The sequence below is a fragment of the Vipera ursinii genome (genome assembly GCF_947247035.1).
Source record: "Vipera ursinii genome assembly, chromosome: Z".
NCBI classification, from domain to species: Eukaryota; Metazoa; Chordata; class Lepidosauria; order Squamata; family Viperidae; genus Vipera; species Vipera ursinii.
In genome coordinates, this window is record NC_139517.1 from 106,382,864 (window position 1) to 106,410,701 (window position 27,838).

A 27,838-nucleotide genomic window follows, 5' to 3' on the forward strand; every position below is an offset into this window, starting at 1 on the left:
TATATTGAAACTTTGTTTGTGATGGTGAAACTAAGTATTGAAAACCTAGATGACAGTTTCCGGAGGAGGAATTAGCAAATGTGTGCGCGTGTGGATAATTAAGAATATTTGCTTTATGAACAGTCCATACTGGACGTCGGAAAAGAAGGATAAGCTACTTCGTCATGTCATACGTAGGTTGCTGTACCACTTGGGAATCCGACGGATTTTAGTCTTTCAGCTCTAGGTCTTCTTCGTCGACTGGGTTGCTGGGCGTGATGCCTACTCCTTACGCAGAAGTAGGTTCCATGTGCCTTGACAGGGACAGGTTTCTCACACAGGATTGCTTTCAAACATGTTCTTCATCTTGATTATATGGCAGCAAATCCCACTTTATTTAGAAGCATGTACCCCAAACAAACATCTAGGTCCTAGATTCTAGGATTTCATCCTTTAATTCATCACCTGCAGAAAAGAAGCCAGATGGACAAAAAGTGGTATTGTGGTGCTGTAGTGCAAGCTTTGCACCTTTTAATATGAGTGTTGTGATATTGCATGTACACCAAAAGGAGGAAGTTGCATCAGAGCACTGCAGGGCTGCTTGATAAAAAGTAGCAATATCCTGATGATGATAATGGTTTAAGTCAAATACACGCTGTCCTTGACTTATACTTTATCAACTGTTAAAAATTATGACAATGCTGAAGAAAGTGACTTACGACTGGTCCTTGCATTTATGATTGTTGCAGTGTCCCCACAATCACATGATCAAAATTTGGACATTTTGCAATTGGCATGTATTGCATGTTGTAGTGTCCCAGGGTCATGTAACTGCCATTTATGATCTTCCCAGTCAGCTTTCAACAAGCAAAGTAAATGGAGAAAGCCAAATTTGGTTTAACAGTTGTGTGTGGTTCACTTAATGATTGTGGCAAAAAAGGCCTTAAAATCAGGGGTGAGTCATTTAACTGTTTACTGCTGATGCAATTGGAAAGGCCAGCTGGCAAATTGAAAGGCACAGAATGCAAGAACAAGATGGTACTCAGAGACCAACAAAACCAGACTTGGACTTAGCCAACCTTGTTCTGTTCTGCCACTAGGAAAATAGGTCTTGGTCCTCCCCAGGCACCCATCCCCTTAATCGGTTTATTAATGCGTGTACTACATTGGGCTTTTGTGTTTATATGTTCATGTTGCTAGCTGCACAATGTGGCAATGCAGCATGAAATACTTGGGAATTAGTGGAAAAAATGGGCCAGTATGCCTGTGTTCAGATTATGCTGAGTGAGACTAAACTCAAGCAGCCAAACTGGGCGCAGGTTCCCAGCAAGCAGGTTGATATTAGACTGATTGATCAGAAGGCAGATTGACCTAGCTTAGCTTACGGATTTGAACCCTCCATTGGAACTTTGAAAAAAAATAAAGTGGCCTAATCCAGTTCCATACCATGCCTGTTTTGTACCAATACTTTCTGTCTTTAGAGTCAGTGAATTTTGGCATGATTTAATTTATATTCACTGATCTTGTCCCAGGGATTTGTATCAAAGTTCTCTTAACTGTATTGTTTGGTGAAAAGTCATTACTTTATTAAAAGTCTTATTTGCTGAATTCTTAGGTGTAAATTTCTATTAATTCTTTTCTTGTCCTCCTACTCAAAACAGACTTCCTTGATCTTTATGGTTGATCTTAAATCTTCTCTACTGATCAAGAGCAAAAGGTGTCTGAATGACAAAAAAATGTTTCTCTTTCAAAGGATTTTCTTTATTTCTTTTGAAACATACCAAATATAAGTGCTTATAAACAAATTTGGTAACCAAAACTTGGAAAACGGAATACATATATTTTTTTGAATACAATACAAATACAATTTGCTAATATACAGTAGGAAATATGAATTAAATTGCTTCTTTGTAATTGATTTAGCTTATGAGTTTGACTTAAACATGCATAATAATGAAGCATAAAATCTTTGACGTTGCTAACAGAGGGAACACTCAGGCCAGTGATGGCGAACCTTTTAGAGACTGAGTGCCCAAACTGAAACCCAAAACCCACTTATTATTGTCAGGTGCCAGGTGGGCATGGCCCATTGGGTGGGTGTGGCTAATTGGGTGTGGCCCATTGTATGGGCATGGCCCATTCTGTGGGCGTAGATGTGGTAACGGCAGACTGGGTGGGACTAAAAAGTTCAATCAATCAATTCCAACTTTGTGAGGTCTTTTTTCCTGCGAGAAGTTGAAATTGATTGATTGATTAAACCTTTTTTTGTACATGGTGGTGGAGGCCTAAAGTAAAAAGGTTTTATAAAACCCAGCTGAAGGCCTAGGACTGGGGCGACGGCAAGTGTGCCCACAGAGAGGGCTCTGCAAGCCACCTGTGGCACGCGTGCCATAGCTTCGCCACCACAGACTCAGGCTATGGAGACTGGAAAGTGAAATCTGACATCAGCTCTCTGTCCCCATTTGCCTCTGTATCAGCCTTCTTGGCTGATATTTTATGAATCGTGGCAGATTTCACCATAGAAAACTTTAAAACGAAAGGAGCAAGATGAATGTGGGTAGATTCAAAGGATTCTCAGTCCCCAACTTCCCAATATTTCCTTGATCTGGAAAAAAAACTTAAAGCAGCCACTTGAAAACTTTTTTTCATGTGTTTTCCTGCTGGTCTGCAGCAGGCAAGTTTTGTATTAGAATCAGGGAATGTTTTTATTGCTATTTCATGTTTTGGATTTAGCATTTCTTGTTCACATTCTTGGCTGTCAAGAGTGCTGAGTGTACAAGCCTCCTGTTAAGCTCACAATAAAATTATAGCTTCCCATAGATAAAAGAAATTTCTTTATAGTTTGACAGATACTCACAGAAAGAAAATGCAATTTGTATGCAGCTAGCACTGTAGATATGTATACTTTATAGTGTATTTATGTAGAGTTCTTTGGCTGAAAAACTATTGCTGTCTGAAATCCTATAACCATTTTATTGGTATCTGAGCATAACTTGCAGAAACTCATTCCAAATGTGACTGATGTGGTTTATAAAGTTCTTCTGTCATCACTCACAAAAGCTCATATTCAAGATATTTTTTTCAGTGTGTCTCCACTGCTTAGCGCTTTGACTATGCTCAGTCCTTTCCAAAATATACAGATTAACAGGTATTCAGGAATTATACAGATGATATTTCTTTGGTGTTCTGATTGCTGTTTGAGTGGTTCATATGTTTGTGTTTCCTCTCCCAGCCCTGTCGAATTTCAGTTAATGGTCTGTCTATACATGGAAATATTAGGAAAAACTTGAAGAACAACACGATGCAAGGAATAATGAGAGAGAGCAAATAAACTGGAGGAAGGAACCATGGGTATGAGTAAGGACTCAAGAACCTCTTCCCACCATATCCCAGTGTATGGGCAGTACACAAAACCAGTGTAAGGTAACCCAGATAGGACTGTGGAAACAAACAAAAACAATGGTTAGTAAACAAATATTAACTTCTGAATACATTTTCTAGAAAGTTAGTGTAAAAATTGTAGAGGGTTCTATATTGCTAACCAAAATTGGACCAAAGTAGCTTTGCTAGTTTCTAGAAATGCAGCCCAACAGAATGAGAATGTGAGTCTGAAGTGCATTTAACTATATTAAGTTATCCTAGATTAGGGCTGTAATTTAAGACCACTGTATTTATTAGAATGGTTTAATTAATTGAACCTGACAAGACTGCAAAACTGTGTACAAAATAACAGTCAAATTGTATAAGATAAACATTTCAGTAATATGGACTGTCAAGGACAGTTTCCTTTTTCGCATTAAACTGAAATATATAAAATGAAAAATAGGAAGCCTTAGTAATTGCATAATGCATTTCTTTATCCAAAATACATTAGTTTATATAAGCTTTTTATCTAAAAAGAACCAGCAACAGCCTTCCCTTTGCTACAGTGTCTATTTACATACATACATACATATACAAATATCTGCAACACAGACTCTTTAATGTATACGCATCAATAATTAGTCTTCATGAACATATCAAAATAAGGAAAAGAATTAGAAAACACTCATTTCAAAGCTGTTTTCTGTGCTGGGGCAATCACAGAGTAGTCTCAGTTTTTCATTTTATTTTATTTATTTATTTATTTATTTTAATTCCATTTATATCCCGCCCTTCTCCGAAGACTCAGGGCAGCTTACAAGCTTAGCAGTATGCTATGCTAAGCAGTATTTTGAACCTGGGACTCTGCTTTTATTTTACACTTTAACACTCACAATTCCCAAAGAGGAGTTATGAAAGTTAAAGTTCTACCTATTTAGAAGGAAGGAGATAGGAGAAAGATGTCACACTTCTGAGAACATGGCATCTAATTTCCCAAAGAGAGAGAATCAGGAGAATACAGCTTTGGTGAGCTTTGGTGGTTATTAAAATTCCTTGTCCATCCCTGCCCTTGTTGTTTTAATGTCTGGTTAAAAACTGCTGAAGTGGAAGAAGGGAAACAATCCTTAAGATAAATACTAGTTAGTTACACCTGAAGGCAAAGAAGGATGAGAACAAGGTGAATTTACTAGCCAAACAGAATCTTACCTGCACAAACCTAAACTCTCTCCAATTAACACTGTTGCTGACAGAAGGCAAGGATGTTATCCCAAGGAGAACAAACAGGAAAAAACCTAAGATTCCCAAAGCAAGGTAAGAATCACTGTGCCAGGCTGTGCCAGTCCATAATGGCTCTGTTTGGTTTTTAAATACCTTAATAGAAAACAGAAATATATGTGTGAGTATAATAATTTCATAACAGATCTGCAACATATTGTCCCCCTATATATCATGAGGGGAGTTCAAATGTAATAAATGTTGCTCATTATAAGCTGTCTTGTGCAATCTACTTATTCAAAATGATCGTGACCGTTTTTGTAAATTGAAGTCATCCTAGCATTCCAGTATTAGAAACATTGCAGCAATCAGATTTTTTTTAAAAAAAATCAACACTATGACATATATTCATTTTAGTAAGTTAGTAAGATATTTTTTTTAAAAAAACATTGGGTATTAAACTACCATACAAAGCAATAACGATAAAGAAAAGATGAAATCATCAAGGACTTGCTCCCTTCAAATTGGCCTTGGTCAACTTAGCACAATTTTCTAAGTTCTTTATGGTAGAAGAAAAATATTTAATAAATACCCACCACCATGTGAACATTCATGTATACCCTTCTGTGCATGTGCGCGCGCACACACACACACAATGATCTGTTCCAGATGAAAATTTTCTTCCACTCACATCACACTCAAATAAGTCTTTTGAAAGCTCTAGAAGAGCTTTCATAGTTAGAGGCTTAACATCTTTATACATGCAGGCTCACCTTTCTGAAAAATGACAGGCTCAGCTACTTTTTCAAGAATTGGCACGGGTGGGATGCTGTTGCAGAGATCAAGTACCATGAGAGAGAAAGTGCACTTTCTAGGCCCCCCAAGGGGGGGGGGTAATTGAAGGGACCTAAACTATGCCTACATTGTCCAGACTTACTCGGTGGGCAGAGACTATGGGATGTAGATAGTTCCTCAAATAATCAGTATCTACACAATGAAATTTGAACTGTGGTGCTGGAGAAGACTCCTGCGAGTCCCTTGGACTGCAAGGTGTTCAGACCGGTCAGTCCTAGAGGAGATCAACCCTGACTGCTCTTTAGAAGGCCAGATCCTGAAGTTGAAACTCAAATACTTTGGCCACCTAATGAGAAGGAAGGACTCACTGGAGAAGAGCCTAATGCTGGGAAAGATTGAGGGCAATAGAAGAAGGGGACGACAGAGAATGAGGTGTCTGGATGGAGTCACTGAAGCAGTAGGCATGAGCTTAAATGGACTCCAGAAGATGGTAGAGGACAGAAAGGCCTGGAGGAACGTTGTCTATGGGGTCAGACACGACTTCGCAACTAACAACAACACAAGGGTTTTCTAGATGACAATGAGCACCTTGAATGAGCACCCTGAAGTAAATTGGCAGCTCACAAAGCAGTAAAGACAAATGGCACACTTAGGTATATTCTGGATCAGCTACATCTTCCAAATGGTCTCCAAGACCATGCCATAAGGGGTATCAAACTTGCAACGTCATGTAATGTGTTGCGACATATCATGACTTTTTCCCCATTGCCGGCAATGCAGTGGGCATGGTTTTGCTATGACACATCCAGACCGCAGGCCGGCATTGACACCCCTGATATAGAGTATATTGTAGTTATCTAGTATTGAGGTTATCAAAGCATGTGTCTGAAAGGCCTCAAGATCAAGGAATGGGTATAGATGAATCTGTGGAGAAGCCTTCCTAGTCACAACTGCCATCTGCTGTTTGAGCAGGATATGTGAATACAGAATGACATACAAATTGCACGCCCCTTTCAAATGGGAAGGGACGAAGTGGCTCAGTGGGTTAGGACGCTGAGCTTGTTGATCAGAAGGTCGGCAGTTTGGCGGGTCGAATCCCGAGTGCCGCGTAACAGTGAGCCCCTGTTACTCGTCCCAGCTTCTGACAACCTAGCAGTTCGAAAGCATGTAAAAATGCAAGTAGAAAAATAGGGACCACTACGGTGGGAAGGTAACAGCGTTCCGTGCACCTTTGGCATCTAGTCATGCTGGCCACATGACCATGGAGATGTCTTTGGACAAGCGCTGGCTCTTCGGCTTTGAAACGGAGATGAGCACCGGCCCCTAGAGTTGGAAATGATTTGCACACATGTGCGGGGGAACCTTTACCTTTACCTTCAAATGGGAAGATGCTGCCCCATCCAAGGATAAAGATGGAGATTCCTCAGAACCAGGTTGCCCAAATATCTACCGTCACTCAATTTTGTCAGAATAGAAATGGTTTCAGATCAAGAGGGTTTCAACTGGGTATGATGGGCAAAAGGATATGAATAATGAGTAGGTAACTGCCCTAATGCTCTAATGATGTGTCAGTTATGAATTGGATCTGAAATGACTTAGCATTCCTTTGCTAGATCTAAGGGAACTTGATGCAATTTCCCCATTTTATGAGAGTATTTGAAATGGGCTGAAAATGCTGAAACAATTTAGGGCAACCCCAAAGTTTTGAAAATTATTAGAACTTTAGTCCTTAAAAGTCTGCATTAAGGTGTGGGCAGCAAAGAAAAACACGGCATTTGCTTTTCCTCCCAGTATTGTACCAGCTGTTGAAGTGGGAGAAAAAAGTGCATGAGACTGGCTTACCTGTTGAAGGACAAAAGAATTGACCCTCCATCTTACAAAGTAACGAATGGGGATGATCAGTGTATATAAAACATGAAGGAAAGCATAAGCCAAGGCAACCAATCCTAGTTGTTTCCGGCAAAGCATCCATTTATCCAGCCAATCAGGAAAACGACTGTACTTTGTACCTCTGTATAACTGGAGAATAGCTGCAAAGATCCCAGGTAAATAGACCAATGCAAGAAGAACGAGCGCCACAACAGGGCAGATCCGGTTTGCAATTGTAACAGCAATAAAAAAAGAATAATCTTTGTTATTCTCAGCATGATTATAGATGATATCACGGACAACACTGTATAAAAAGATGAATGCACTGAGAGCAAAAGAGAGGTAGATGGGAAATCTCCACATTGGAAAAAGTTGTAAAGGGTAATTCTCAATTTCTTTTGATGCTAAGAGAGAACCTTTATCCAAAGGAGTAAGACCAAGACTCCGAACAATCTCCATCACTTTTTCTTTTGCTTTTCTATCATCTCCACAGATGAATACCTGAAACATCAAAGGAAAATAAAGTCCCATTGGTTCAATAAAAATAAAGAAATTATCCTAGTGAGCCAACCTTCTTGATGTCTCTTAGCTTATTGGTTAACTTTTGAGAAAATTGGCCATTTTGATAAAACTGAAATTAGCCAGAGTGGGGATCTTTGGGGATAACAAAACCTGAAAATGTTTTATGTTTTTTTTATTAATATACTTTTTAACTTTATTTTTTATTTTAGTTGAAAAATTAAAATACAAAATTTGAAAAAGAATTAAGAGCAAAAACAAAACTGGACAAGAACATAAAAAAATATGAATTAAAAAGAATAAAATAAAAGCAAAAACACCTCCCTAGTTCAAATTGGAAAATCTACTGTAAAAATAATAGCTTCCCCCCTTGCAAAGTAGGTTCAAAATTTATAAGACTCTATGTCTACTTGCTGTGTACTGTCATACATTACATATATGAAAGAAAAAATAGTTAACAGGTTAAACAAAGCAAAAGCTTTACATGTGCTTTTCTTTGCTGGAGCTATGAATCCAGTGGCACTGATTGCTCAAAACCTCACGACCTAACGACCATAAGGTGAACAGTAGGATGCAGAGAAATAGTTAAAGTTTTACTGTGTATTTCTTGCCTGAAAAGTCACCTACTACCTTCATTTCCAGGTACACGTGCACACAGCGTGTGACCTCGGATTCTGCACCTGTTGGAATGCAGCTAGACAGAGCTTCACACAGTCATGGCTTCCTTTCTACGCACAGCAGCTGTAGCCTCCACTGCCTATACATCTTAGTTTGCTGAAGTATTAAGTCTCTCACCCTTTCTCTTGGTAATAACAACAGACATAAAAAGCAGCTAATTAGATTGGTTATAAGGAAAAAAAGGCAATTTTTTTTACTTTATACTGTAGCTGCTAATCTACCTATTAAATTCTCCAGTCAAATTAAACAAAATATTAAAAACTGTACTAAGCCAATTTAGAATCACAAAATAATGTCCCAGCTTTGGGTTTCCCATCATTTGGGAGGGGTAAAGAGGAGAGGCCTGCTGTTCTGGTCAAGAATCTGCACTTAATTTCAGGTGTGTGTTGCAGTTCAGAGGCTAGGTGTAATCTGTATAATGCGTTTTTGTAAATAAAGCTCCTTTCAGTGACATCTACAAAAATCTCATTCCTTATTCAGGCTGGATCCTTAGCTCAGCTCATGCGCACACAGAACATGTCCACCTCCAGCAGCCTTTGGCATCTGAGAAGCCCTTACCTGTCTGCTTGCATCCAAGCCGCCTGATTGCAGGGCCCATGCTGACACTGTATTAAATGCTTTGACCACTTTGCTGCCTGGGAGCAGTTGGGCAAGATATTCAGCATTTGATTCTGCATACTGGTTTATTTTAAGGTTGTTGCTCACATCCACCAACACTTTTTCATCGAGGATTTCTTGTAGGCTTTCAAGAAAGTTGTAATGCGCTCTGTGGACTGCTACAATGATAACGTCAGATGTTTCAGCAGCTTCTGCATGAGATAAGATTGTGGCTCCTTGAGGAATCAATCCACAGTTTTGAGTGCTTCTGCTCCCATAGACAATGGAATAGCCACACTGCATCAGCTTATAGCCCAGAGATCTTCCAAAATCACCCGTTCCAAAAATGCACACCGTCTCCTTCTTGCTGGACATATCTGAAGTAAGTGGAATCATTGGATTGACTTTTTCAGTCATATCTGAAATTATTCCTAAAATGCAGAATTGTTCATGTTAAGCTATTACTAGAAATAAAAAAAAATCAGTCTGATTCTCAAGTACCCATTGGATTATACATCTTGGTGACTTTCACATGTGCCAACGCTCAGCTCTCATAATATTGACTAGGAATTATACCCAACATTTGGATTTTAACTGACATAATTATTTGGGGAAGGCTACACTCATAAATGTTAGATAATTTCAAGTTAATGTAGCACATAATACCTAATTGAAGTCTTTTGTTACATAAAACATTTTCTGGTGGTTTGAGAATTTCAAGAGGAAGGAAATATGTATGGTTGGATTTGTTGTTACAAGGGTGCTTGAAATTTGATACAAAACACACATTTCTCTGACTTTACTAACAAAATTTGCTGTCTTGCTGTTCATTGCTACAAAACTGGATGTGGATTTTGCTTTAGGGAGGGTAATATCCCCATTGTGATTCATATTTTGAATAATGAATTATGTTTTACATACAACTAGGAGTTTTACTGGTCCTTGGGGAATATATTTTTTAGAATCTAAGCTCTTTATTTATACACCTCTTCTTCATTTCACTAAGCTTCTTTTTCCCCTGAATACAGAAGCATAAAGCAAATAGTTTTATCCAAGTTGATGTTTTTTGGTGTGTTGCAAGGGCTACAGAACAAATAAAAGGCTGTAAAGTTATAAATGAAGAGTTATGGAGGAAAAAATATTTTATAAATTTAAGAGTTTCACTCAAAGTCACATATGATCACAGTACCAATCACAAGCAAGGGAATATGAAAACAACCTATTTAAAGAACAAATGTGTTGAACAGGTTTCCATTCCTTCCATTCTCCTCCCACCAAATGCTCTCTGACGTATATCAAGAACCTACTGATTTTTAATTTAAGAACTAATTAAGAAATCAAAACTTTGAAGTTCAGGATGGTCTTCATGCATTACAGTATGTCACTACAATGCCATGCCATGCGATACTGATATAATTAGATTACATAATTATACAATGTAATTATAATAAAATAATTCAAGTAAGGTTTATTTATTTATTTGGCAGGTTTATTACTCCAGTCTTCTGAACAGTGTAAAACTCAGGAAAGCATAATTGGGATTAAAAGCAGGCAAATAATGAAACAAACAATCATCACTCTTTAAACAGCACTCTTTAAAGAGCAAGTTTTTTTTAAAGGAAGCTTCTGCCTGTGGAGGGATTTGTGAAATAGGAAGAAGGACCATTATCAAAACAACCGTCAAATAAAAGAAGTATAAGTCAGGGGCAGGAATGTAACATGAATATCTCAGACAAGCCCCTTCATAGTTTTCATGAAAAAAGAAAAGGGGGGGGGGGAAAGCACATTCAGAAATTCAAGATTTTGTTACTCTATATGTTACATGATGGAATGTGGACAGCTGGATGCTGCATGCTATATAGACAGTGGTGGGATTCAAATATGTGAACAACAGGTTCTCTGTGTAGATGCCGCTTTTGGAAGTCCATTGTGGGCCTGGGTAACAAAAAATAAGCTACTGGTTCTGCCGAAGTGGTGAGAATTGGCTGAATCCCACCACTGTATATAGACCATGAGTGTGTAAGTGGGCAGGTGCCATGGTTGGGTACTACAGAGTATTGACAGATAAAAATGCAGCAGGAATGGAAGTGAGTCTAGGAGCATTGCTAAGCAATGCAGTTATATGAGGTTGTGTTTATTATTGCATTTCTTAGCTCTGTTTGCTTAGCAATGGAAATTCCAGTCCAAATTGCCTTCAGAACTCCAGGACTATCTGTAGCAAATTCTCTCACCCATATCCTTTAAGCCGAAAAGATAGACAGGCCTTTATCCTGGTCAGATTTGATGGTTCACCATCTGCACAGTTAGGTTATTTTTTTCAAAAAATGAAAAATTATCAAAACTAGTCAGAAAAGCAGTTCCACTATTATATGACAGAAGAGTGATGGGATAATTATATTTACGTCAGCAAGTAACATTAGATTGTGCTAGGCTGGTACAAACTTCCAGGAATTGTAGATTTTGATGTGGTCAATGTCATATTTGTCACTAGATGGCAGTACAGTTTTATTTGTAACTGTATGAGTTTAGAAAATGGAATAAATATGGGACAGAAAATTGATCCTGTACTATTTTCTTGTGGCTGTGGTAGGGAATTCAGTAGCCAAGGAAATAGTCTTTCGGATCTAGGCAATTTTTAGGATCTGTAGGCAATTGGGACTTATTTTGTAGTAACAGTGATAATGCTATCTTTTCAAGCAATTCTATGGACCAGCTCTCTCCAATTTTCTGAATGTGTAGGGCTACTTTCAGTTTTATGCTATGCCCTGTGTCTAGCCACCATGTTTAAATTCGTATTAGAAATATGGGTCAAAAATGTGTTCCCATTTAAAATTAGGTGTCTTTGACAGAATGGACAGAATTAAACGGTTTACTTTTTATGAAATTAGAATTTCACTTTCTTTCTTCAAGGAGAAGGTGTTGATCTGGTTACATTGGAATTATATTTCATATATAATTGCTATCAGTATATTACAGAATCCCAACTACATTTTATAACTCAGAGTATGTTATGGATAGAAAGCGGAGTTTAAGTTAATTAGATAACCATACAGGTAGATGATACATAGATAATAGACCAGCAGAAATAGAGACAGAGACAGACAGACAAAAAGATAGAAGAGCAGATATCTACCTATTTACCAATCTACCTCAAAAGGTATTTGGGGTCATTTATATATTTATGGACACTTCCTTTATCACTTCCCTGGCAATTACTGCCTCTTACCTTTTTTTAAAAATCTCTTTTAAGCTAGGCTGAAACATTGAATATTTAGGATCTAGGATCTATTATCTAATGTTTACTTTGGACCTCATGTGATCTCCAGAGGTCTATGCAAAAGATAAAATAGTTCTTTGTCTAGAGGAGTGACAGACAAAAGGGCAAAGTAAGCTGGACAGAGTATTTTGGAGACCTAAAGACTGCCTTCTCATAAATGGTTATTTTGCCATAATCTACACTGGCAATTTTGTGAGAATGTTTACTGTGTTCTTGCAAAACTCCAAATTTATTCAAACGGCTATTGTATTCCTGTTTTATTTTATCTTATTTTAAGGGCTGCCATAAAGTATTAATGCCCACAAAGACTCTCAAAGTAGGGTTCCTTGTAAAAAAACACATTTCATTTACCGTACTTAGATCCAGCATTGCCTTTGTACAGGCAGAGGCACTTCTATTAATTCCATTTAATTTCACTAATTAAATCAGAGATGGGTAAATCAGAGAAGTTTGGGACTATGCATTCCATAATCTACTATTATTGGCTCTCCTCCCTTATTACCTTATGGACAGCAGCTTTCTGACCAAGCTTAAAATGACTTTTCAGTTACCCCAGTGCTCTTATGGTCAACGGAGAGCAATATGCTAGCCTATTTTTTTTGAAATAGGGAGGAGGATCATGATTGGTTGTGTTTGCCCCTCTGTTTTTCTCCAAAAAAGCGGGAGGGTTACATTTAAGATTTATTGCAGACTTTATAAACTGCTTTTTTGACATTCCCTTCCCCAATATTGACTGTTTCACATTTGGTTAATGCCAGGATTTAAAAAGAAATAGTGTCATATCCAACTAAGCCAGTTATTAATTTATTTAGAACTGCTTTTCATTGTTCAAAACAAATTTCCAAGTGGGATTTTTAATGTGAGTCCAGCAGCAGTTGGTAGGATTGCAGTCTAAGCAAAAGAGCCAGATGAAATCTTTTGCTGCCTGAAGCAAAGCCCAAGGCATCCGTCTCCTTTGCATCCATCTGCTGCAGTTGAATGGGTTGCCAGCTGAGAACTGGAAGCTAAATCTTACTTCATCCCTGGATGGGTGCCTACTGCCTACACCTGAGAGCAATTGAGACCAGTTTAAGAAATGCATGACAGACAGAGCAGCACATGGAACACAAGACTGCACATAAACCTCTCTTTCAGGAGAGAGACAGACTCAAGAAAAAGATTTAGGAGGCAAAGGACTGTCCTTTTGGAGGTGCAGATTCAGAGGCCGGTGGCATCAATATGTCACTGTCATGGCCTCATGCTTGGAAGGAGTGATAGGGTTTATATACAGAGTTATTCTCAGCTTCTTTTTTGTTGGACACTCTGCCTGTTCTTTGCACAAGGAACTACTAATACTTCCTAAAGTCTTTTTTCCCAAGCACACACATACCTAGAGCACATGTACTTTGACTCTTTGATCAGCTGTCTGCTAAGCTTTGCCCACTGTACAGTGTAGTTCCTGTAACTAAATCGCTTTTCTGTTTTAAGGCCTGTTTTACTAATCCTCACTCAAGTCAGATTTTTGCTCTATAATGTTCACATAGAAAGCTTCAATCTCCAGTGTACCCTCTCATTTTTTTTGACCACCTTGTAACAACAAAGTAAATTGCATTTTTATTCCTTTTGTTCAGAAAACAAGCTTAGAATTCCACCCCACTCCCGGTTTTTTCCTTAATTATACTCTAACTTTGTTTTCTTTTCCTGTACTATATATATCTGGGGAGATAGGCAGAACTCTAAAATAAAATTAATAATAAAAGCTTTCATATTATGGGGCACATGAGGTGAGAAGAATCCAAAAACCAGGGTTGCAATGCAGCAAATTATCACTGTAATTTGTATTTTTTTTAAAAAAAAGTCTTTTGCTTTCAGCAAAATGACTCCACATTGCAAACTTTTAACAGAACAGATAAAATGTATTGTTAGTGATGATAATTTCTTCCCTATGGCTGCTCTTCTATTCTATTCCTCTCATCTCTGCCTTTTAACAAGATAATACGGAAAGTGATTCTTCAGGCGTATGAAGCACGAGCTGAAAAAAAAAGATGTACTTAATGTTGCCTAAATCATAGCAAACTGCTGAGAGAGCTGCAAATTCAAACCAACTAAACCATTACTATAAATATACGTGGTGAAGCTGAAAAGTTGAATACTTTCCTTTGCATTTCCAGAGTTGTTAAACTGGTTAGCGTTTAAAAGAACCAAGTGTTAATCCAGCTCTGTCATCTGCAAAGTGCATTACAAAAGATTCTTTAAGGTGCTGGCAATTTGAAAGGTGTAGACAGGCATTAAGCATAAAGAATGTAGTTGAGAAATGAAGTGGCAAGATAATACTGTACATTCCAATGAGAAAAAGGTAGAGTATGTTATGATTGGAGTTTTCCTCCTTTCGTTCCATCAAGTTTTTTTTTCCTTTGCATCTTTCTTCTTTTCTTTCTCAGCATGTCTTCATGTGACTCAGCGGTCAAAAACTCCCAACAATTCTCAGCATTCTTTACCATTAAAGATATCAGCTAAAATGCTGGGGTATGTACACCTACAACATCTGGAGAGGTACAAATCTCCCCTCCCCCACCTTTAAATTTAATGGATTTATTGGACACTTTCAGTGTGACAATCTCTGTTGTCCCTTTCCACAATAAATGACAGCTTTCATCAAGATTCTTACTGTATTATTATGATGCCCCTTGAAGATAAACACACTGCAAGTTCCTGGTATCTAACACTGGATTGAATGACAGAAGTAAAAGTCAGTTTAGTTGCTAAGCAACATTACTATTGACAGTTAGGATCTAAAATGATTATAATCACAGAATGAAAGAATTGTTTCCTTCTGTGGAACAGCAAACACATTGGGAGTTTACCACAAGAGGTTTTTTTCCCCTTCATGTTGCAACTGAGTCTCCTTGCCAGCAAATGCTGGTAAAGTTCCTGCAAAAACATGCTGTGTAAACTCATGGCACTGAACAGCATCAGACATTGCATAAGAACTGATATGAACAGAACTAATATAAGAAATTGAAAAAGGAACATCCTGTGTGCAGATTTTGTCAGAGTCTAGTCTGAAAAGTATGTTTCCTGGGTGGTCCTTCTTTAATAAATCTAGTCTGAAACTCATTTAATGTTTGTAACATTTATTTATCATTCAATGTTTTAGATTAAAAAAAAATCTCGCTATTATTTTTATAAATAATTCAAGGCTGTAAGTTTCCCTAATCTTAACCAGACTCTCCCAGACTGGAGCCTCCAGCTGTGTTGCAGATGGATTTTAAGTCACTTGAGTGCAAGGTTGTGGATGGCTGGCATAAGCTCCTCTTGTGAAAGTCTATTTATTTTATTATTTATTTATTTATTATATTAAAGTTTTCCTTTTAGAAACTCTCTAAATTGGTATTAGAACTATTTAGCATTGTGCCAAACAATTCAGACCTAATGTCGAACCTTTTTTTAAGGTAGTAAAGTGAGATTTAGAAAAAGCAAAGTGGGCAAGTAGATTTATAATTGATTAAGGTAGAACCACATGTGGCTGTCTGTTATGTTACCTAAGTGAAAACATCCCTCAAACCTCTTTCCATTCCATCACTGTAATGTAAGATATATTAAGTATAAATGAATGATTAATTTGCTGCCTTGTCATAACAAGGCAGCTGTCTCCGTCTCCCTGCATGAAATGAATCTGTGCCAGACCACAACACAGATTCAACTGTCCTTAAGGATAAGTCAGTTCTTAGCAATGAAATGCCCAAATATTGATGCCATTCTTTCATGCAAAATAAAAACATTTTAAAAGCTCTGTTGCAACTTCTGTTGTATTTTTCTTTCGGGGCCAGTTAGGACATTAAAATTATTTTAATGCCTTCCCTTACCTGCTGGTTGCTAGGATTGTTTAATAGTGCACTAGAATAAGAATATATCATTGTACACTTTTCATTTCTCCAAAGGCTTATAGTGCAGCATACAAACTCTTGTATTCTCAGATCAAAAACATTCTTCTACTGTAATCTGAGAAAACATAGATGGGAAGATCTGACAGCTAACTCAAGAACTTGGCTCTGTGGCTGAGATTTGGATGGAGAACAGTAAGTCCTTCTGTGGAGAAGGAAACAGCCTGGACCCAGGCAGCAAGTATTTCTGAAGGAAGCCAGGTGCAACAAAGAATTGTCATTCTCCCAGTGAACATCTTGGGAAATGTTTAAGCCTCACTGGGTACAGATGATAGCCGAAGCTATAGTAGTGGCTTCAGTTATTCAGATAGAGAGGCATCATAAAACAAATGCATAGGTATTCATAAACAATATAGCTGTATCAACAGATAAATGGGGCATTAATGCAGTATTTCTTTTTCTAGTGTCTGGTCTATTATTTAATTTTGAATAAATGCAAAAATAACTAAACAATTAAAACTGACTGCATTGTTACAATGCAAATTGACAAATGAACTATGCCACCCTTTCAAAGTCATTCTTTGCCCATTATTTGGGCAAAATAATGCAGTTTGCCAGTAGAAATTGAGTTGTAGTTGCAGAGTGGTAGCAAGTCGATGGAGAACATCTTGGCTAATACCTAAGCTGCCTTGCCAATGTTGAAGGCAGATTCAGTTTCTGGTTGTTATAAATGGGAAGGGTTCTTTGATTGTGAAACTGAAGCTCAAATTCTTTAGACACCTAATGAGAAGAGAGGACTCATTGGAAAAGACCTTGATCTTGGGAAAAATTGAAGGCAAAAGGAGAAGGAGAATGCAGAGGATGAGATCGATAGTGTGATTGATACAAACAACATAAATTTGGGCAAACTCTGGGAGACAGTACAACAACAGGAGAGCCTGGAATGCTATGATCCACAGAATTGCAAAGAGTTGGACATGACTTAGCAACTGAACAACCAATGCATGTTATTTAAGGCAACCAATTACTTAAATAACAAAACTCAATTATGTGGATTCTAGCTGTAGTAGACTATAGTGCTCCATAGTTTATAGCCAGTTATAATGATTATTGCTCATACTCAGTTGTAACCAGTAAGCAAATTTACTGACATAATTGATATATATGGATATCTAAATTCTTGATGATTGACATTCCACAATAGCTTGAGCAGTAATGACAAAGGAACTGAATGGTGTTATCTACTTGATTAGTGAAAAGTGTTTTTCCCCCTTTTTTTGTCTGGTTTCTAGGGAGGGCTATTATTTTTTTTTAAGAAAATGTATTTAAATTCATTTTATGGATTATTATTTTCATGTGCAGTTTGGAGTACGCAAAATGGGGTAAGTTGCCAGCAATAAGTTTTGGTACCATGAGTGGATTGGTTCTCATTCAAAGAACCAATCAACCAACCAACCATCAATATTAATTAATCTTGCTAGGGTGTGGGTCTGACCTCCCTCCTATTGGATTGCTGCAGTGTTAATTGCTGTAGCCAGGAAAATTGGGCAGGCTCTTCTAACACTGGAATTACAGTAGGAAAATTAAACCTGTTGCATTTATAGAAACTCTGTCTTTGGTACAACTATTAAGTCAAAACCAGTTTATACTTGGTCATTCTGAGGGTAATTTCTGGTAAAGCATAGCTCATCTCATAATTTGTATGGGCTGTGCTATAAACATCTGTGGTAACTACTCTCTCCATATTTGTACATTTTAATTATAGATTTGGCTGGAACCACCCTCCTACACTGTTGGAGGATCCTATTGAACTAGTTTGCACCTTTTAAAAAAAATTATGGGAGCAATGCCTTGTTTGTAGAGAATAAAATCCACCATGCAAAATAAGACACAAGCTTATCTCCATTATGCTGAAAATTCCAGTGCTTGCTCAGTAAATCTGAAAAAGGGGTCTGAGTAGGATAAACTGAAATGTGTCTTTGCATTTGCATCAAACCACCACCCTTCATTACACTAGAGTGTGCAAGTTGAATGGCATCTTGGACCATCTATCTATCTATCTATCTATCTATCTATCTATCTATCTATCTATCTATCTATCTATCTTATATCTATCTATCATATGTCACCTATCACATTTATATAGCTACCACCTCACCAAAGATACTTCTGGGTGATACACAAGAAACATTCCAGGGCAATTACGAGCGTATCCTTCATTTAAAGATACATGATAGCTGAACCTGCAGTGTGTTTACCTGGGCAGGACTTGGAAAGAATCCAGGGCGTGGGGTTTTTTTAGAACAATTGTGTGACTGAAGAAAGCAGGAGAACAGGTCTGTCACAGCCACATTATTTTGATTTAATAATGTTAGTCAACATTGCCAACTCATCATTGTTCTTTTCGTACTATGCCAATCTCTTTCTGTGAAGGGGAACAACAGAGTCCTCGAGAGCAAACCTTTTCTGCAGGGAAGGAGGATTTTCTGATGCTTGCTAGGCTTAAAGTCTGCACTGATAAGGGAGGAAGGATAGAACTGGTGGAAGGAGCAGGAGGATGGCGGACACAAGTTGATGGCAGAGAGAAAAATAAAGGTAAAAATAAAGGTAAAAAGGTAAACAGCCTGACTTCCCTAACCAGGCTTGTAAAAACAGCCTAAATCTTCCACTGTAGCTTGACCTCAAACCAGCTCTGTGACCGCACAGAAACTGAGCCACTCAGTCAAGCTAGAAGCTGCAATTTAGCCAGAGCTTGACTTCCTGATGACCTTAACTGGAAGGTCTATACAAGTCCACAGATGGAAAGGGAAGAAAGGGGTGGCGGCGGGGGGGGGGGAGGGATTCTAGATGAACCATCCAAGCAACAGAATCCAACCTGAAGGGGAACTCCTGAGAAACATAGGAGAATTCCAGGCTAAAATATATTTTCATCTAGGGAATCTATTTCCAGGGTGTAAAAGAGTTACCAAAGAATGATATACTGTACCTAATCATTAAACACGGATCTGGATTAATTGTTTCCCTGTAACCCAGAGCTCTGAATTGGCTATACTGTATCCTGGGGAGGGCATCAGGTGCATCAGCATGCATATACCCAGATTTGTCGTGTCTTTTGCTGGCCAGGGATGTATGCTGATAGTCACCTTTTGTGCCTGTTGCACTGAATGCCAAAAATCACAGTGAAAAGGTTTTGTTGCTTCTGTCTTTCCTCGAAAACAAATTACTAGCTCAAAGGCAAGAGCTTTTTTCAGAGTTCTGATGAAAGGACTAGTCAGCAACAAAATCTTGATATCTGGACATGGCCTCTTCAAGGAAATCTGGCATGTTACTTAAAGAATGCTGGAGGTGGAATAATGGTGGAATAAACTTTACTGATTAATCAAATTTGACCATACTGGGACAATAGATGTTAGCCACAATAAGATACGGATGAAATGAAATAAGGTAAGATTCAGCAAAGTAAGATAAAGTAAAAATAAGAGTTAGAAAAAATAGCGTAAATGTACCTTACGTTTTCCCAATAAAGATGTATCACTGCTTCATAAGATCTGCAAGATAGTCTTGTTCCAGTTTAATGGGAGGGTGGGTTCCCGAGAGAGAAGAAGACAAGGGCTCTGTATCCTCGGTTTACCTTATATAAATTAATTTTGCAATTGCTTTCATAAGATTAGATGGGCTGGCTCTATTATACATTTGCATCATGGAGCAATCGTTGGAAAAGTAGGTCAGTTCCTATTTCTCTGCTATTGAAAACCAAACAGTGTACAGTATGGCATGTATATAAATTAACTTGCTCCCTCAGATGTTGGGGAAGATTTACCTATTGTCTACTTCTGTCTGTGGAATAGGAAGATCACCTGTTGGTTTTGTGTCGGGTAGCAAAACATCTTGGCTACGTCCTGCATACCAGACTTAAAAAAGTGCCATCAGTCATTTCATACAGTTCTGTTTTCTCTTTCACATGAATGATTAATTAATGTAAGCTCTACAATGCATCCCTTTAGTACTTATCACATATTTACATGCACAATAGGCAAGTGCCTTGGGGTTTAAACTCACCACCCAACAGTAATACAAATACAACTTCATATAGTTGTTTTTTCTCTTCCTTATGATTGATTAAGGAAAGCTGTATAATGCACCTCTTTAGTGCTTATCATGTCCTTACATGCGTAGGAGGCAAATGGTTTAGGGTTTAAGGTAAAAGCTCACCACCCAACAGTACAGATACCATTAAATTTTTCAGTGTTTTGAGTATTTTCATGCTTCACAGAATTTTCTTAAAAATGGGATCTTGAAAATCTCTTTAAGCATTCATTGTGAAGTAGTTTGGAAGAATGTTTTGGTCTGAGGAATGTGCCCTTATTAAGGACTTTTTGTACACAGGGAGTCATGACTATTCCTTGACTTGTGTGGGAACTCATTTAGGTGTTAGAAAGATCATATCTGTCTGAATTTTCCCTTCTGAAAAATAATGTCACCTTGTCTGTTAGTTTTTAAAATTAATTTATTAATATTATTGCAAGCTTTAAAATGTATTTCTTGTGAGTTTAGAAGAACAGAAAAAGAAGACATATTAAACTGGAGACTTATGAAAAGAAGTTCTAAAAGATTTTTCGATATTTGCTCAGGGTGCAAAATAGAAGACCATCAAATACCAGTTTTATCACTGTAGTTCAGTGATAAAAATCATACTTTGCATGTGGAAACTCTAATATTTGTTACGAAACACTCCAGACACAGATACGCATTCCTATTACACTATTGCCCCCCAGGATAAACAACATTATGGAGAGTACAGGAAATGTGAACAAGCTCATAAGCTTCCCAAAATGGATAAGAAAAATAAATATTAGCTAGAATTAGTTTATACCATTAGCATTCAAAACACCTCACTATAACATTTTATTTTTCTAAACATGTATTGTTTTCATTGTATCCATACATGATTTTACACATTGGCTTTTGTTCTTTAAATTTAACCCTTTTAAGGTTCTCACTAATTTTATCAAGCTATGGCTTTTTTGGTCTTGTCTTTCATCTTAACCTATTTACTCTACCTCCATGTATTTGTTCCATAATTTCATTCTTGTTCATTCTCTCCTTATATAAATAATTGTAAACTATTTTTACTTGTCATTTTGAATTAAATGAATGAGAATTCGGTGAATTCTCCATTCATTCTGCAGTCATCTATTTTTGATCCTGTCTCTTGTTTTAATCACACACATTTCTTGAGCATTCCATTCCCGCTGCATTCCTAACTACCTTGGATTTGGATGCATAAATTATAAGACTCACAATACTTATTGCTTCTTACGATCTATTTAACATTCCTAGCAAATTTAAATTCCAGTCAACAATATCATCTCCATTCACTTCAAGTGTAGCTGGGAAGTGGTCCTTGAAATCTAAGACAGCTGAGACCAAACAGGGATAAGTAACCTGTGGTTCTTGGACCACATCTGTCCCCCTACAACCTTTTTTTTTCATTCTCCAGAACCATCAATTGGGTGAAGCTGAAATACTTTTTGCTGGGGAACTCAGGCAGGTTTAAGGGGTGATACGAATGTCTCAAAATTTGCAGAGACTTAAGGCAGCCATGTCTGCTCATATCACACCTTATCCATAGAAACCTGTAACACACTATATAACACCTTCTCCAAATTGCACTAATTTTTTTCTCTCTTTTTTTCTTGTTATGACTTTGAAGATTCCTTTCACTCCTTCAAGATCTGTGTAGGTTTGATTGGAATTAGGTACTCAGTACAGGTCTCTGTGAATCCAATGGGACAAAACTTAGCTTCCTTCTGATTTAAGGCCAGCCATTTACAAAGAAAATTAAGAGCAGCTATTTTTGATTAAATCCAATGCAGAAAGAGGCTGGTACCTGTTTCAGTTTGCTTAAAGGAAGAAAAATTTTCTGGATAGCTTTCAGAAAACTATAGCAAGATTTGTTGTTATAGGATGAATTCCAACCCTGCACAAATTTTATTTGGATGAAAGCCCAGATCAATCCAATGAGAAAGTACAGCTTTAATTAGGTTGACCCAATGGCAAAGAAATTAAGGTTTGGGCATCACACCCCACAAATGTAAAGAATGTGCTGCAGGGCCAAAGAGCTAGCCTTTGGTCAAATTGACCACACATTTGGCTAGCATGTAAAAGGGGACTCTAGCTATTCTATCTCATTGGATGGAGTCCAATGGACTTCTCAGAAGAAAATAATTAATTGGCCGTTTTCAGCCATGCTGAATAGAGTTCAAATCTGGGTCCTAATTGTGGAAAATACGAATTTATTATTTATGGGAAGCATGGGGAATAGGGACAGGGAACTGCCTATTCAGTGTTGAAATAAATAGATGGATCAACAATTTTCATTAAAGATAATAAAACTAATCCCAATTTTATTTTTTTTCATTATTTTGGGCCCTTGACCTCAAATGGACCTCAAAAATAATGAAGAAAAAATAGTTACACTTATCATAGAGTACAGTGGGAATAAGGGATGGCAGCTTAAATGAAAATTTTTTCTTGTTATTAGAATAATAATAATAACAACAACTGTCATGTTTTTGACACATTTCTCAACAATGTAAAATACCTATTAGATTTCTATTGAAAATGCTGGAAAAAAGAGAGATTTTGGCAATCTTGTTAAGACATGGGCTATTATTATTATTTTTTAGCAATGTTAAAGAATATATTTTTAACAGATTTATTTTTGCACCTTTGTTGAAAATCAGATGGTGAAACCCTCTGTACGGGCAAATTAATTTAGACAGGCAATTCAGAGTAAGAGGTTACCTTGCTGTTTCTCTTCAATTCACCGCAGGCTTTTTTCTGTTTCAAAAGTGCAGTAAGAATAATATTGCATGCATCTCATGAAGTTGACAATAATCCTTAAAAAGTCAATTCTATAAAATCTTTGTATATCTTTAAGGTACTCCAGGATTCTTAATCAACCACATAAGTTTTACATAATTTCTTTTTAAATAATAATTTAATTAAACATTAAAAAGATAAGAACAAAGTTTAAACTTTTAAAAATTGCCTAATGTCTAATCCCAAGTTTAATGTCAGCTTCTCATACTTTGCAGAGCCATGAATAGATAGAAACTTTCCCCTTTTTTTCTGCTTTACTTACCAGGAGTAAAATAATCCCATTTGTCACATGTGATGGATTTGCAACACAGATTAATTTTGGGGAAAAAAATTTCTAAAGTTCACCTGTGATGCAGAATTACCCAGTGGTAAAGTCTGCGTAGTTCTTTGAGTGACTTTGCCTCTTTTTCAAATGAAAACCTACCTTGAACTTTTCCCCTTCCTTCTCAGTCAATAAAGGCAGTCCAGCTGCAGTAACATCTGCCTGGAGGCGCACAGCAGCTTCCTCTCACTTGGAACAGAGTGAGGAGGTCTTAATGACTCCTGGCCATATATCCGCTGAAGTGAAGAGACAGGAAAGGGAGGTGAATAGGGGAAGAGCTCTGATTTTGCAAACCTGTACATTTAAGAATGGAGACAGAATTTCCCAATAATGAAGTTGGGGAAATCCCTTTCTTGAGACTTAGTCAGGGTTTCTTTTTCCACTCTGAGACAAGTGTTGTGGTGCCTTGCCTGCTCTTCTTCAAACTTTCCTCCTCCTTTGTGCACTTGAAATGTGATCAAACAATGCTCTGACCACAAAAACAATCCTATTTGCTTTTTCAGCCCAGTTGTTTTTAGGAGGAAAGAAGGAGAACACATATTTCTTTCACACTGATATGTGCTGATTTGCATAACAAATTCTCCACCCCGGTTCCTGTGCCACTGTATCATTTATTTCTTATAAAATAAAAAATGATGCGTGACTGAAAAAAGAGAAGAAAATTTAGGCTAGAGACTATTAGTATCCTGTGGCATTCTGTGGACAACCAGCCGCCTGGCCTCCCCAGCAACCAGTGTTCACCTATTCCATCAAAGGTACTAGACTCAAATGTTGCGAACCCTTCCTATAGATACACATTTAGGAATAACCAGTATAGTTTTAAGTAGAAATTCAATGTAATATAAACTGCAAGCAAGAGTCATGTACCTGCAGCAATGGAAGACCAAGTCCCTCTTCCTTCTTCCTACAGCTGTTTACCTAAACTGCTATTGGACCGCACAACTCTTTAAGCAGCATGGACTTTAAATGGGCTGGCTTCCATAAGGTAAGATATGTGGCTTCTATATGTGCTTGTGTGTAATTATTCCTTATTCCAATTGTATGTGTGATTATTCCTTTGGTTTATTTACTTACTTTTACTCTGATGTGTTTTGTATTTCACTTTCTGGCCGAAAAGCTCAAGATAGAAATTATAGTTCCACTTCTAATTTTATCCATTTAACCACTTTGTAAGATAGAGAAAGTTGAATTTTGTGTCCTTGGTCCCTTCAAAAGTCGTGTGCCTTTCGTTATCATGTCTTAAGTATGAATGGTTTTTTTTTTGCGGAAAAATGTATAACCAGATAGTATTAAAGTATGCAACTTGTTACAATTGAATATTTAATATCTCCTACAACTGTAATTCTTTTTTCTTACTTATGAATTTTTCATCCAGATTTAAAATTGTGCCCCCTAGGAGATCATAACCACAACTGTTATGTAACAATATCCTACAATCTCACATTCAACAGAGAGATAAGGTGTGCTACACTTGGATTGAGTGACATGACTATATCAAGATAATTGCTTGTTAGACAGAAAGTACTGGTAATTCTTGACTTATGACCACAATTGAGGACAAAATTTCTGTTGCTAAGTGAGACATTTGTTAAGTGAATTTTGTCTCATTTTACAACTTTTTATGCAACAGTTGCTAAATGAATCACTGCAGCTGTTAAGTTAGTAATGTGGTTGTAAAGTGAATCTGGCTTGCCTGTTAACTTTGCTTGTCAAAATATCCAAAAGGTAATCACATGACCCCAGGACACTGCAACCGTCATGCCAAGCATCCAAATTCTGATCATGTGACCATGGGGATGCTGCAACAGTCATCAGTGTTAAAAGAGGTCATAAGTCACTATTTTCACTGCCATTGTAACTTTAAAAGTCACTAAACTTTTAAAGTTGTAAGTTGAGGATTACCTGCATGCTGAAACAGCTACAGTTACACTTTGGTCTTTGTGTTTGGAAAAGGACATAAGTCAAGGGTGAGACCATTCACTACAGCAGTTTTAAAAACCAGATGTCAAGGATTTTTTTTCTTTCTTTTTCAAGATACTGTGTTGTTTAAAATAGACTGTGTTTCAACATGGATGGCAGCAATTAAAGGAGTGTGCCTGCTATCTATCATTCTGACCTGAAAAAGTGGGTAAAAATATAAATTCATTAAACACGTACAAAAATATGTAAAATTCAAAATGTACTTGAGGCACACACACACATACATACACATAGCGAACACTGGGATGAAATAAGAAAAACTAAAACAGTTTTTATTGCTAAAAGATCAAACTTTCATTGGCTAACTGCCAACGTCCTCAGGATGGAAACGCTGGGGTGGGGAGATCGCGTTTATACTGTTGGTGTCTGCACTCCGCTCACGGAACGCGTCACTGGTCTGTTTGCTGAGGCTGGCCGTATTCCTTTGAGTTGTCGCGCATCCATTTTTGGGGGATGTAGTTTTAGGGGAGGAGGCTTTAAGAACTATGCTCCCCAAAGACACGCCTACTGCCAGATTTTATGGACTCCCCAAGATCCATAAGGAAGAAGCTCCCCTAAGACCCATTGTATCATTTAGGGAAACTCCAACCTCGGGGCTGGGCAAATGGCTATATGGCAGGTTAAGATATCTAATAATGAACAATGATACCACTGTGAACTCTTCTAGTGAATTTTTAGAGAAAATTAGATCTGTCAGCATAGAGGAGGGAGAGATCATGGTTTCCTATGGTGTCACCTCCCTATTCACCTCAATTCCACAAGACTTAGCACTTGGGGACTGCTTGCAGCAGCTGGGAGCGGGGCAGCAAGATTCACTTAGCAATGAAGATCTGCTTCAGCTTATGTCCCTATGCCTGAAAATGTTTTTTACGTTTGAAGACACCATTTATGAACAGGTGAAGGGTACTCCTATGGGGTCCCCCAACTCAGGTGTCATTGCAGAGGCAGTCCTGCCACAGTTAGAGACCCAGGTGATGTCCACGTATCGCTCTAGGTTTTGGGTGAGATACATGGACGACACCTTTGTGATCGTCAAAAGGCAGGACAAGGACAGGCTGATGAGGAAGCTCAATTCCATCTATCCTGATATCTGCTTCACTGAGAAGAAGAGACCAATGGGGCTTTGGCCTTTTTAGATGTGTTGGTTAGACATCAACCTAACGGCTCATTACACACATCGGTCTACCGTAAATCCACCCATACGGACAGGATACTTCATTATGGAAGTAATCATCCCACAATCCATAAGGTCAGCTCTTTGGACATATAGACATGAACAAGACAAAAAGGGAAGAAAGACACCACCTTTATCATGTCTGCAGAAATAACGGGTATCCACCTAACTTCATTAGACAACACAGCAGGCCAGGTGAACTTACCCGCCATCAATGTGAAAACGCCTTAACATCACGGATAACACTGCCTTATATCCACGGTATATCCGAGGCTACAGCATGCCTACTAGCCCCTTACAAGGTTGGTGTTGCCCACAGACCTGATCGGACTTTACGAGCTTGTGTCATGCGCCCTAAAGATTCACTCCCCAATGAAGAAAAATCCTCGGTCATGTACAAGATGTCATGCCAGAATTGCAATTGCAATTACATTGGGGAGACGACAAAACGACTGAGGACTAGAGTGCATGAACACAAGCTTGCTATTAGAAGACAAGAACAACATTCACAGGTGTGGGCACACATGGCTACACACAACCACATCTTTAATCTAACAGTTGCTAGTGACAACACTAAAGGCGGCCGCTTGTTTAAGGAAGCTTGGTTTTCAAACCACTCCTCTATCAACCGGCACATAGACCTTCCCCCTGCATACCAGGCACTAAGGAATTGGGAAGAGGAACGATGTGCGCGATATGGAGGCAAACAGCGCAAGCATATACAGAGCGCCTCATTGTATCAAAATCAAGATTGCACAAACACACAACCACCCTGCATTGTAGAACACAGGGAAGAAGAGAAACAACTATTTAGAACCTCTGGTGTAAGATCATGGGCAATGACTAGAGCTATGGCTATAACACATGGAGCTGTCAGCAATCCACTTTTGACAACAGACACCCAGAGACAACTACATCCCCCCAAAACGGATGCGCGACAACTCAAAGGAATATGGCCGGCCTCAGCAAACAGACCGGTGACGCACTCCATGAGCAGAGTGCAGACACCAACAGTATAAACGCGATCTCCCCACCCCAGTGTTTCCATCCTGAGGACGTTGGCAGTTAGCCAACAAAAGCTTGATCTTTTAGCAATAAAAACTGTTTTAGTTTTTCTTATTCCATCCCAGTGTTCGCTTAGTTTGTTAATTTTAATATGCCTGGGATTCGCATTTTTAATCTTATGAAGGAATATACACACACACATATACATACATACCATTTTCCCTTTCTTGGAAAAGCAAATAATAATGTTGGTTTCCAAAAATATTATTGCAATTGTTTAAAACAATAAGAAAGTAACAGTCTCAGGTGAGTATGCA

At 37.9% G+C, this 27,838-nt stretch overlaps 1 protein-coding gene and 2 long non-coding RNA genes across 4 annotated transcripts in view; 2 read left to right on the top strand and 1 right to left on the bottom strand.

Annotated features, from left to right (window-relative positions):
• Positions 1 to 61: 61 nt before the first annotated feature.
• Positions 62 to 8,934, top strand: LOC310648798. Its single transcript, XR_014494148.1, has 3 exons — positions 62 to 278; positions 3,212 to 3,402; positions 8,899 to 8,934. It is a non-coding gene; the product is annotated as an uncharacterized lncRNA (long non-coding RNA).
• On the bottom strand, positions 1,733 to 23,548 carry STEAP4 (STEAP4 metalloreductase). Of its 2 annotated transcripts, none has more exons than XM_083376838.1 (5): positions 23,465 to 23,548; positions 8,977 to 9,446; positions 7,195 to 7,722; positions 4,549 to 4,713; positions 1,733 to 3,417 (listed from the first exon to the last, which is right to left on the bottom strand). In XM_083376838.1, exons 2-5 carry the CDS (start codon positions 9,430 to 9,432, stop codon positions 3,139 to 3,141), a joined length of 1,428 nt encoding a protein of 475 aa, XP_083232964.1. In that variant the 5' UTR covers positions 9,433 to 9,446; positions 23,465 to 23,548; the 3' UTR covers positions 1,733 to 3,138. The 2 variants fall into 2 exon arrangements, with proteins under 2 accessions (XP_083232964.1, XP_083232965.1); XM_083376839.1 differs by lacking the exon at positions 23,465 to 23,548 and adding an exon at positions 19,662 to 19,708.
• The window catches only part of LOC310648797, a 185,492-nt gene continuing 176,124 nt past the window's right edge, over positions 18,471 to 27,838 (top strand). Inside the window, exons 1-2 of the long non-coding RNA XR_014494147.1 lie at positions 18,471 to 18,750; positions 24,273 to 24,347. This is a non-coding gene — a long non-coding RNA (uncharacterized lncRNA). The remainder of the gene's footprint in view (positions 18,751 to 24,272; positions 24,348 to 27,838) is intronic.